Source organism: Oncorhynchus kisutch, linkage group LG27 (assembly GCF_002021735.2).
Source record: "Oncorhynchus kisutch isolate 150728-3 linkage group LG27, Okis_V2, whole genome shotgun sequence".
Lineage (NCBI taxonomy): Eukaryota > Metazoa > Chordata > Actinopteri > Salmoniformes > Salmonidae > Oncorhynchus > Oncorhynchus kisutch.
Window position 1 is genome coordinate 10,012,401 of NC_034200.2, and position 12,500 is coordinate 10,024,900.

Below are 12,500 nucleotides of genomic sequence, written 5' to 3' on the forward strand. Positions count from 1 at the left end.
GTCCTACACACACACACACACTCCATGTACTGCGTGTGTCCAGATCCAATCAGCACATGTGAGTGTGGCCTAATCGAGAGTCTTCAGCAGATGCAAAGCCCTGGGTGAAGGGTTTGGGACACAGTGAAGAGAGTGTGTGTCTGTGTGTCCTTTCAAATCTGATTAGGTCTAGGCATATCCAATCTCTCATATTACGTGTGTGTGTGTGTGTTTAGACATCAGTCCAGACATCATTACTGAGCGGACATTGACTGCCAATACACTGAAACGGTAGTGTGTTTGTCCGCGTGTCTGTCTGCGTGTTTGTCCTCGTGTTTGTCCTCGTGTTTGTCTGCGTGTTTGTCTGCATGTTTGTCCGCGTGTTTGTCTGCGTGTTTGTCCGCATGTTTGTCCGCGTGTTTGTCCGCATGTTTGTCCGCATGTTTGTCCTCGTGTTTGTCCTCGTGTTTGTCCGCATGTTTGTCCTCGTGTTTGTCCTCGTGTTTGTCCGCATGTTTGTCCGCATGTTTGTCCTCGTGTTTGTCTGCGTGTTTGTCCTCGTGTTTGTCCTCGTGTTTGTCTGCGTGTTTGTCCTCGTGTTTGTCCTCGTGTTTGTCTGCGTGTTTGTCTGCGAGTTTGTCTGCGTGCTTGTCTGCGTGTTGTCTGCGTGTTTGTCTGCGTGTTTGTCCTCGTGTTTGTCTGCGTGTTTGTCCTCGTGTTTGTCCTCGTGTTTGTCTGCGTGTTTGTCCTCGTGTTTGTCCTCGTGTTTGTCCTCGTGTTTGTCTGCGTGTTTGTCCGCATGTTTGTCCTCGTGTTTGTCTGCGTGTTTGTCCGCATGTTTGTCCGCATGTTTGTCCTCGTGTTTGTCTGCGTGTTTGTCCTCGTGTTTGTCCTCTTGTTTGTCCTCGTGTTTGTCCTCGTGTTTGTCCGCATGTTTGTCCTCGTGTTTGTCTGCGTGTTTGTCCTCGTGTTTGTCCTCGTGTTTGTCCTCGTGTTTGTCCGCATGCTTGTCCTCGTGTTTGTCTGCGTGTTTGTCCGCGTGTTTGTCCTCGTGTTTGTCCGCATGTTTGTCCGCATGTTTGTCCTCGTGTTTGTCCTCGTGTTTGTCTGCGTGTTTGTCCTCGTGTTTGTCCTCGTGTTTGTCCGCATGTTTGTCCTCGTGTTTGTCCTCGTGTTTGTCTGCGTGTTTGTCCTCGTGTTTGTCCGCGTGTTTGTCCTCGTGTTTGTCTGCGTGTTTGTCCGCATGTTTGTCCTCGTGTTTGTCCGCATGTTTGTCCGCATGTTTGTCCTCGTGTTTGTCCTCGTGTTTGTCTGCGTGTTTGTCCTCGTGTTTGTCCTCGTGTTTGTCCGCATGTTTGTCCTCGTGTTTGTCCTCGTGTTTGTCTGCGTGTTTGTCCTCGTGTTTGTCCGCGTGTTTGTCCTCGTGTTTGTCCTCGTGTTTTGTCCTCATGTTTTGTCCTCATGTTTGTCTGCGTGTTTGTCTGCGAGGTTGTCTGCGTGTTTGTCTGCGTGTTTGTCTGCGAGGTTGTCTGCGTGTTTGTCTGCGTGTTTGTCCGTGTGTGATCCTACCTGTCTGGCTGGTGGTGACATTAACTATCACAGCTCCCCTGGGTGTGGGACTCAGATCAGACACTCCATTCAGGCTCTCTATGGTGAAGCTGTAGTTGCTGTGTGGCTGCAGGTCAGTGACCATCACCATAGCCACAGAGAGACCGAACTGCCTCGGCACAAAATGGACTCCGCTGCCACAGGGCGCACACTTCATGTCGTCCCCAGAGCACTTCCTGCAGCGGAGGCTGTAGGTGATGTCACCTCGACCTCCCGTGTCACGTGGGGGACTCCATTCTAGTGTGACACATGTCTCATTGACCGTGGAGATGGTGTTCTCTGGAGCCGAAGGGGGACCTGGGAGGAGAGAGGGGAGAGACGGTGAGTGTGCGTGTGCGTGTGTGTGTCTGTCACTGTGTGTATGATGGGATCATTTCAGTGCTGCAATGATGAATGGTGGTTCAGGCTCCAGTGTCTGGACTGATGACATCTCATCAGCAGCAGGATGACTAGTGAGGCCCAGGGGGCCTCTAAAGCCTGGGCCTTTCCTGATCATGCTGCCCAGTGGCAGGCCTCTGTAAAGGGCAGCAGGTGGGGGCCAGGGAGAGGAGGGCAGGGGGTAATAGAGGCTGTCTACCGTAAATCTGATGACAGCGGATGATATGTGACAGGGAGCCTGATGTCTGCCCCTCTCTCGCCCTCTCCCTCCTCCCTCACATCTTCTCCTCTCTCGCCCTCTCCCTCCCCCCTCACATCTTCTCCTCTCTCGCCCTCTCCCTCCTCCCTCACATCTTCTCCTCTCTCGCCCTCTCCCTCCTCCCTCACATCTTCTCCTCTCCCTGTATCTTCCTCCCTGTTCTTCTTCTCATCTCTCCCAAATGGTCATTTCCACCCTTCTCTCTCATCCCTATTTCAGTCCTTTTCCAGCTCTTTCTAACACCTCTCCCCACCTTTCAACCACCCCCAAAAGCTCCTCTCCTCATCACCTCCTCAAAGTGGGAGACGGAGAGAAAGAGACGAGAGACAGAAAAAAAAGAGGCAGAGAGAGAGATTGTAGCGTGTAAAAGGAAAAAGACAGATAGAACAGGAGAAGATCGAGTAGGCGACAGAGATGTGTACGTGTGTGTGTGTGTGTGTGTGTTTGTGGCGAGGTGACACATCTGCGAGAGCCGTTGCTCATTTCCAGCTCATATCCCCTGTCACATCACACCTGCTGCAACGATTAATACGTTTGATCTACCATAACCTCCTAATGGGTTTCACTCCTTCCCACACGTGTGTGTGTGTCTCTCCCTCTCCCTACACTCCTCTCTATCTCTCTCTCTCTCTCTCTCTCCTTCTTTCTTTCTATCTATCTAGCTCGTCTCTCTCACTCTCTGTGTGGGAGATGTGTCAGGATGTGGTTGGTGGTCGGTGCCCATCCTGCCAGTACCTCCGGTGGATTCAGACAGACAGAACCTCTAGTATCAGCTCGTGTCGGGAGTATCGTTGAGTCACGGTATCAGTGTCATCTAGTAGGGTCCCCGTCAGCTCAGACAGACAATTAAAGTGATCTCGAAGAGCAGTGATATGTATCTAGAGAGCTGTCTGTGATCAAAGGCTTTTACAAAAGGCATTATTGTCAAAGAAGCGGCAATGACAATGCATTCAGCGGAACTCAACCAAATTGAGGTTTGAGGCCAATAAACAGTAGGTGTGTGGATGTTTGGTGCTTGTGCAAGTGTGTCTCGGTGAGTGTCTGTGCATGTTTTTGCGTGAGTGTGTGTGTGTGTGTGCTGCTCACGTGTGCAGGCCATGGAGCGCGGGTCCGTCTCCGCGCGGTGGAAGCCTTTCTCACACACACACTCAGAGGCTCTCTCCAGGTGGGAGGAGCTATGTGGCGGACATTTTGTGCAGTAGGCGTCGGTCGCTGAGGCCTTGTAGGAGCCCGGTCTGCACGCTGGGGAGAGAGGAGAGAACAGAAGGTAAGAAATGAGCCACTACACCAGGTCGACAAGGTAAGACAGCGGTGGGGAACTGGAAAACGCAAGTCTACAAAATGAGAACACCACAGTTCTACTGTAAAAAGATACTTTTATTTCTATGTTTCTGTGGTGTCTACAACCTGAATAGGTATAACACTGGGTTCAAATGTGCCACTACTGAATGCATTGTACATTCGGTGATTATACTCCTCTGAGGGTAAATGGCCCTTTCCACTGTCAGGAGATTGAGGGTGTTTGGAAGCGCAATTCCATAGATGGTGTGTGTGTGTGTGTGTGTGTGTGTGTGTGTGTGTGTGTGTGTGTGTGTGTGTGTGTGTGTGTGTGTGTGTGTGTGTGTGTGTGTGTGTGTGTGTGTGTGTGTGTGTGTGTGTGTGTGCAGATGGATCAATGCCATGACAGATTCCTTTGGGTGCTGATTACGTGTGCCGAGCGTGTGTGTGTTAAGAATGCGGAGTGTGTGTGGATTGCGTGTGCCGGTGCTGAAGGTCATGGATTTAATCAAGCAAGGCGTTGTTCGCCTCGGCACTGCCGTAAATGACCCTTGTCACACACACACAGTCCAACACACACACACACCAGAGTGACCTGCAGCTCTGGGAATACTAGGAACTGAGCTACATATGCCTCTCAACGCACACAGAAAAAAGGCACACACACCGCACACACTACCGGTCAAACGCTTTAGAACACCTACTCATTCAAGGGTTCTCCTTTATTTTTACTATTTTCTACATTGTAGAATAATAGTGAAGACATCAAAACTATGAAATAACACATATGGAATCATGTAGTAACCCAAAAAGTGTTACACAAGTCTAAATATATTTTCTATTTGAGATTCTTCAAATAGCCACCCTTTGCCATGATGACAGCTTTTGACAGCTTTGCACTCTTGGCATTCTCTCAACCAGCTTCATCTGGAATGCTTTTCCAACAGGAGTTCCCACATATAATGAGCACTTGTTGGCTGCTTTTCCTTCACTCTGCGGTCCGACTCATCCCAAACCATCTCAATTGGGTTGAGGTTGGCAGATTGTGGAGGCCAGGTCATCTGATGCAGCACTCCATCGCCCTCCTTCTTGGTAAAATACACTGCCTGGAGGTGTGTTGGGTCATTGTCCTGTTGAAAAACAACTTATAGTCCCACTAAGCCCAAACAATGGGATGGTGTATCACTGCAGAAAGCTGTGGTAGCCATGCTGGTTAAGTGTGCCTTGAATTCCAAATAAATCACAGTGACACCAGCAAAGCACACCCGCAACTTCACCCCTTTTCCTCCATGCTTTACGGTGGGAAATACACGAGGAGATCATCCATTCACCCACACCACATCTCACAAAGACACGGCGGTTGGAACCAAAAATCTCACATTTGACCTCTAGACCAAAGGACAGATTTCCACCGGACTAATGTCCATTGCTTGTGTTTCTTGGCCCAAGCATGACTCTTATTATTATTGGTGCCTTTAGTAGTGGCCAAGAGTGGGCAAAGCTGTCATCAATTCAAAGGGTGACTACTTTGTAGAAACCCAAATATAAAATATGTGTTGATTTGTTTAACACTTTTTGGGTTACTACACGATTCCATATGTGTTATTTCATAGTTTTGATGTCTTCACTATTATTATACAATGTAGAAAATTGTAAAGAATAAAGAAAAACCCTTGAATGGGTAGGTGTCCTAAAACTTTTGACCGGAAGTGTACAATCGCACACACACATATACCAAGAAATGGCCTAAATGCCACAATATCCCAAAAATACACATTATTAACCAGCTGAATAAAACAGGCGAGAGGAAAGGAGAGAGCAGGGGAAAAGACAGAAGAACTAGAGAGAGCAGGAGAAAAGACAGAAGAACTAGAGAGAGCAGGGGAAAGACAGACGAACTAGAGAGAGCGGGGGAAAAGACAGAAGAACTAGAGAGAGCAGGGGAAAAGACAGAAGAACTAGAGAGAGCAGGGGAAAAGACAGACGAACTAGAGAGAGCGGGGGAAAAGACAGAAGAACTAGAGAGAGCAGGGGAAAAGACAGAAGAACTAGAGGAGAGCAGGGGAAAAGACAGAAGAACTAGAGAGAGCAGGGGAAAAGACAGACGAACTAGAGAGAGCGGGGGAAAAGACAGAAGAAACTAGAGAGAGCAGGGGAAAAGACAGAAAGAACTAGAGAGAGCAGGGGAAAAGACAGAAGAACTAGAGAGAGCAGGGGAAAAGACAGAAGAACTAGAGAGAGCAGGGGAAAAGACAGAAGAACTAGAGAGAGCAGGGGAAAAGACAGACGAACTAGAGAGAGCGGGGGAAAAGACAGAAGAACTAGAGAGAGCAGGAGAAAAGACAGAAGAACTAGCGAGAGCAGGAGAAAAGACAGAAGAACTAGAGAGAGCAGGAGAAAAGACAGAAGAACTAGGGAGAGCAGGGGAAAAGACAGAAGAACTAGAGAGAGCAGGGGAAAAGACAGAAGAACTAGAGAGAGCAGGGGAAAAGACAGAAGAACTAGAGAGAGCAGGGGAAAAGACAGAAGAACGAGAGCAGGGGAAAAGACAGAAGAACTAGCGAGAGCAGGAGAAAAGACAGAAGAACTAGAGAGAGCAGGGGAAAAGACAGAAGAACTAGAGAGAGCAGGGGAAAAGACAGAAGAACTAGAGAGAGCAGGGGAAAAGACAGAAGAACTAGAGAGAGCAGGGGAAAAGACAGAAGAACTAGAGAGAGTGGGGGAAAAGACAGAAGAACTAGAGAGAGCAGGGGAAAAGACAGAAGAACTAGAGAGAGCAGGGGAAAAGACAGAAGAACTAGAGAGAGCAGGGGAAAAGACAGAAGAACTAGAGAGAGCAGGAGAAAAGACAGAAAACTAAGAGAGAGCAGAGAAAAGACAGAAGAACTAGAGAGAGCGGGGGAAAAGACAGAAGAACTAGAGAGAGCAGGGGAAAAGACAGAAGAACTAGAGAGAGCAGGGGAAAAGACAGAAGAACTAGAGAGAGCAGGGGAAAAGACAGAAGAACTAGAGAGAGCAGGGGAAAAGACAGAAGAACTAGAGAGAGCAGGGGAAAAGACAGAAGAACTAGGGAGAGCAGGGGAAAAGACAGAAGAACTAGAGAGAGCAGGGGAAAAGACAGAAGAACTAGAGAGAGCAGGGGAAAAGACAGAAGAACTAGAGAGAGCGGGGGAAAAGACAGAAGAACTAGAGAGAGCAGGGGAAAGACAGAAGAACTAGAGAGAGCGGGGGAAAAGACAGAAGAACTAGAGAGAGCAGGGGAAAAGACAGAAGAACTAGAGAGAGCAGGGGAAAAGACAGACGAACTAGAGAGAGCGGGGGAAAAGACAGAAGAACTAGAGAGAGCAGGGAAAAGACAGAAGAACTAGAGAGAGCAGGGGAAAAGACAGAAGAACTAGAGAGAGCAGGGGGAAAAGACAGAAGAACTAGAGAGAGCAGGGAAAAGACAGAAGAACTAGAGAGAGCAGGGGAAAAGACAGAAGAACTAGAGAGAGCAGGGGAAAAGACAGACGAACTAGAGAGAGCGGGGGAAAAGACAGAAGAACTAGAGAGAGCAGGAGAAAAGACAGAAGAACTAGCGAGAGCAGGAGAAAAGACAGAAGAACTAGAGAGAGCAGGAGAAAAGACAGAAGAACTAGGGAGAGCAGGGGAAAAGACAGAAGAACTAGAGAGAGCAGGGGAAAAGACAGAAGAACTAGAGAGAGCAGGGGAAAGACAGAAGAACTAGAGAGAGCAGGGGAAAAGACAGAAGAAACGAGAGCAGGGGAAAAGACAGAAGAACTAGCGAGAGCAGGAGAAAAGACAGAAAGAACTAGAGAGAGCAGGGGAAAAGACAGAAGAACTAGAGAGAGCAGGGGAAAAGACAGAAGAACTAGAGAGAGCAGGGGAAAAGACAGAAGAACTAGAGAGAGCAGGGGAAAAGACAGAAGAACTAGAGGAGAGCGGGGGGAAAGACAGAAGAACTAGAGAGAGCAGGGGAAAGACAGAAGAACTAGAGAGAGCAGGGGAAAAGACAGAAGAACTAGAGAGAGCAGGGGAAAAGACAGAAGAACTAGAGAGAGCAGGGGAAAAGACAGAAGAACTAGAGAGAGCAGGAGAAAAGACAGAAAAACTAGAGAGAGCAGGAGAAAAGACAGAAGAACTAGAGAGAGCGGGGGAAAAGACAGAAGAACTAGAGAGAGCAGGGGAAAAGACAGAAGAACTAGAGAGGAGCAGGGGAAAAGACAGAAGAACTAGAGAGAGCAGGGGAAAAGACAGAAGAACTAGAGAGAGCAGGGGAAAGACAGAAGAACTAGAGAGAGCAGGGGAAAAGACAGAAGAACTAGGGAGAGCAGGGGAAAAGACAGAAGAACTAGAGAGAGCAGGGGAAAAGACAGAAGAACTAGAGAGAGCAGGGGAAAAGACAGAAGAACTAGAGAGAGCGGGGGAAAAGACAGAAGAACTAGAGAGAGCAGGGGAAAAGACAGAAGAACTAGAGAGAGCAGGGGAAAAGACAGAAGAACTAGAGAGAGCAGGGGAAAAGACAGAAGAACTAGAGAGAGCAGGGGAAAAGACAGAAGAACTAGAGAGAGCAGGGGAAAAGACAGACGAACTAGAGAGAGCGGGGGAAAGACAGAAGAACTAGAGAGAGCAGAGGAAAAGACAGAAGAACTAGAGAGAGCAGGGGAAAAGACAGAAGAACTAGAGAGAGCAGGGGAAAAGACAGAAGAACTAGAGAGAGCAGGGGAAAAGACAGAAGAACTAGAGAGAGCAGGGGAAAAGACAGAAGAACTAGAGAGAGCAGGGGAAAAGACAGACGAACTAGAGAGAGCGGGGGAAAAGACAGAAGAACTAGAGAGAGCAGGAGAAAGACAGAAGAACTAGCGAGAGCAGGAGAAAAGACAGAAGAACTAGAGAGAGCAGGAGAAAAGACAGAAGAACTAGGGAGAGCAGGGGAAAAGACAGAAGAACTAGGGAGAGCAGGGGAAAAGACAGAAGAACTAGCGAGAGCAGGAGAAAAGACAGAAGAACTAGAGAGAGCAGGGGAAAAGACAGAAGAACTAGAGAGAGCAGGGGAAAGACAGAAGAACTAGAGAGAGCAGGGGAAAAGACAGAAGAACTAGAGAGAGTGGGGGAAAAGACAGAAGAACTAGAGAAGCAGGGGAAAAGACAGAAGAACTAGAGAGAGCAGGGGAAAAGACAGAAGAACTAGAGAGAGCAGGGGAAAAGACAGAAGAACTAGAGAGAGCAGGGAAAAAGACAGAAGAACTAGAGAGAGCAGGGAAAAGACAGAAGAACTAGAGAGAGCAGGGGAAAAGACAGAAGAACTAGAGAGAGCAGGAGAAAAGACAGAAAACTAGAGAGAGCAGGAGAAAAGACAGAAGACCTAGAGAGAGCGGGGGAAAAGACAGAAGAACTAGAGAGAGCAGGGGAAAAGCACAGAAGAACTAGAGAGAGCAGGGAAAAGACAGAAGAAACTAGAGAGAGCAGGGGAAAAGACAGAAGAACTAGAGAGAGCAGGGGAAAAGACAGAAGAACTAGAGAGAGCAGGGGAAAAGACAGAAGAACTAGGAGAGCAGGGGAAAAGACAGAAGAACTAGAGGAGCAGGGGAAAAGACAGAAGAACTAGCCGAGAGCAGGGGGAAAAGACAGAAGAACTAGAGAGAGCGGGGTAAAAGACAGAAGAAACTAGAGAGAGCAGGGAAAAGACAGAAGAACTAGAGAGAGCGGGGGAAAAGACAGAAGAACTAGAGAGAGCAGGGGAAAAGACAGAAGAACTAGAGAGAGCAGGGGAAAAGACAGACGAAACTAGAGAGAGCGGGGGAAAAGACAGAAGAACTAGAGAGAGCAGGGGAAAAGACAGAAGAACTAGAGAGAGCGGGGGAAAAGACAGAAGAACTAGAGAGAGCAGGGGAAAAGACAGAAGAACTAGAGAGAGCAGGGGAAAAGACAGAAGAACTAGAGAGAGCAGGGGAAAAGACAGAAGAACTAGAGAGAGCAGGGGAAAAGACAGACGAACTAGAGAGAGCGGGGGAAAAGACAGAAGAACTAGAGAGAGCAGGAGAAAAGACCAGAAGAACTAGCGAGAGCAGGAGAAAAGACAGAAGAACTAGAGAGAGCAGGAGAAAAGACAGAAGAACTAGGGAGAGCAGGGGAAAGACAGAAGAACTAGAGAGAGCAGGGAAAAGACAGAAGAACTAGAGAGAGCAGGGGAAAAGACAGAAGAACGAGAGAGGGGAAAAGACAGAAGAACTAGCGAGAGCAGGAGAAAAGACAGAAGAACTAGAGAGAGCAGGGGAAAAGACAAGAAGAAACTAGAGAGAGCAGGGGAAAAGACAGAAAGAACTAGAGAGAGCAGGGGAAAAGACAGAAGAACTAGAGAGGCAGGGAAAGACAGAAAGAACTAGAGAGAGCGGGGGAAAAGACAGAAGAACTAGAGAGGAGCAGGGGAAAAGACAGAAGAACTAGAGAGAGCAGGGGAAAAGACAGAAGAACTAGAGAGAGCAGGGGAAAAGACAGAAGAAACTAGAGAGAGCAGGGGAAAAAGACAGAAGAACTAGAGAGAAGCAGGAGAAAAGACAGAAAAACTAGAGAGAGCAGGAGAAAAGACAGAAGAACTAGAGAGAGCGCGGGGAAAAGACAGAAGAACTAGAGAGAGCAGGGGAAAAGACCAGAAGAACTAGAGAGAGCAGGGGAAAAGACAGAAGAAACTAGAGAGAGCAGGGGAAAAGACAGAAAGAACTAGAGAGAGCAGGGGAAAAAAGACAGAAGAACTAGAGAGAGCAGGGGAAAAGACAGAAGAACTAGGGGAGAGCAGGGGAAAAGACAGAAGAACTAGAGAGAGCAGGGGAAAAAGACAGAAGAACTAGAGAGAGCAGGGGAAAAGACAGAAGAAACTAGAGAGAGCGGGGGGAAAAAGAAGAAGAACTAGAGAGAGCAGGGGAAAAGACAGAAGAATAGAGAGAGCAGGGGAAAAGACAGAAGAACTAGAGAGAGCAGGGAAAAGACAGAAAACTAGAGAGAGCAGGGGAAAAGACAGAAGAACTAGAGAGAGCAGGGAAAAGACAGACGAACTAGAGAGAGCGGGGGAAAAGACAGAAGAAACTAGAGAGAGCAGAGGAAAGACAGAGAACTAGAGAGAGCAGAGGAAAAGACAGAAGAACTAGAGGAGCAGGGGAAAAGACAGAAGAACTAGAGAGAGCAGGGGAAAAGACAGAAGAACTAGAGAGAGCAGGGGAAAAGACAGAAGAACTAGAGAGAGCAGGGGAAAAGACAGAAGAACTAGAGAGAGCAGGGGAAAAGACAGACGAACTAGAGAGAGCGGGGGGAAAAGACAGAAGAACTAGAGAGAGCAGGAGAAAAGACAGAAGAACTAGCGAGAGCAGGAGAAAAGACAGAAGAACTAGAGAGAGCAGGAGAAAAGACAGAAGAACTAGGGAGAGCAGGGGAAAAGACAGAAGAACTAGAGAGAGCAGGGGAAAAGACAGAAGAACTAGAGAGAGCAGGGGAAAAGACAGAAGAACTAGAGAGAGCGGGGGAAAAGACAGAAGAACTAGAGAGAGCAGGGGAAAAGACAGAAGAACTAGAGAGAGCAGGGGAAAAGACAGAAGAACTAGAGAGAGCAGGGGAAAAGACAGAAGAACTAGAGAGAGCAGGGGAAAGACAGAAGAACTAGAGAGAGCAGGGGAAAAGACAGACGAACTAGAGAGAGCGGGGGAAAAGACAGAAGAACTAGAGAGAGCAGGGGAAAGACAGAAGAACTAGAGAGAGCAGGGGAAAAGACAGAAGAACTAGAGAGAGCAGGGGAAAATACAGAAGAACTAGAGAGAGCAGGGGAAAAGACAGAAGAACTAGAGAGAGCAGGGGAAAAGACAGAAGAACTAGAGAGAGCAGGGGAAAAGACAGACGAACTAGAGAGAGCGGGGGAAAAGACAGAAGAACTAGAGAGAGCAGGAGAAAAGACAGAAGAACTAGCGAGAGCAGGAGAAAAGACAGAAGAACTAGAGAGAGCAGGAGAAAAGACAGAAGAACTAGGGAGAGCAGGGGAAAAGACAGAAGAACTAGAGAGAGCAGGAGAAAAGACAGAAGAACTAGAGAGAGCAGGGGAAAAGACAGAAGAACTAGAGAGAGCAGGGGAAAAGACAGAAGAACGAGAGCAGGGGAAAAGACAGAAGAACTAGCGAGAGCAGGAGAAAAGACAGAAGAACTAGAGAGAGCAGGGGAAAAGACAGAAGAACTAGAGAGAGCAGGGGAAAAGACAGAAGAACTAGAGAGAGCAGGGGAAAAGACAGAAGAACGAGAGCAGGGGAAAAGACAGAAGAACTAGCGAGAGCAGGAGAAAAGACAGAAGAACTAGAGAGAGCAGGGGAAAAGACAGAAGAACTAGAGAGAGCAGGGGAAAAGACAGAAGAACTAGAGAGAGCAGGGGAAAAGACAGAAGAACTAGAGAGAGCAGGGGAAAGAAATAGAGGGGAGAAAGCGGACAAAAAAAAGAATAGATAGGACACCATGTGCCAGAACTAAATTGTTTAATAAAAGGCCTAAAAATACTACTCATTGCATATATTTCCTTTCTACTCTCTCTTAGTAAATCAATCATCTTCTTTAACTTAGTCGTTCCACTCTTTGGTCTCTCTGACTTTTCCACCTGTATTTAGGCAAATCATGAATCATAGAGGTGCTAAGTCCCCTAGAACAATCCCCCATGGACGTTAGCACTGTGTGTGTGTGTGTGTGTGTGTGTGTGTTTTTCCGTGTATCAGCGAAGAGGGGAGCAGAGAAGGGACCTTGGCCCATTCTGCTCTGGCAAGTATAAAGCCCAGACACACACAACCCCACACACACACATCAGTGCAGAGGACAGTAGTTTCAGTCTACACAGCCTTAGTAGGTTTTGATCAGGCAGCTGTAAGGACGCCCAGTTTGGCGCGAGGCCCCCTGTCTGTCTATTTGTCTGTCTGTCTGTCTATCTGTCTGCAACTTCGAGGTCCTTTATGTCCCTGTTCCAGAAGCAGAACTC

General features: G+C 47.8%; 1 protein-coding gene across 2 annotated transcripts in view; it reads right to left on the reverse strand.

The window, feature by feature from the left end:
• Nucleotides 1-12,500, reverse strand: part of epha4b (eph receptor A4b) — a 133,600-nt gene that overhangs the window by 70,019 nt on the left and 51,081 nt on the right. For both annotated transcript variants that reach the window (XM_031806885.1, XM_031806884.1), the window contains exons 6-7: nt 3,311-3,466; nt 1,549-1,884 (exon numbers count right to left, since the gene is read on the reverse strand). In XM_031806885.1, coding sequence (XP_031662745.1) covers nt 1,549-1,884; nt 3,311-3,466 — 492 coding nt within the window. The remainder of the gene's footprint in view (nt 1-1,548; nt 1,885-3,310; nt 3,467-12,500) is intronic.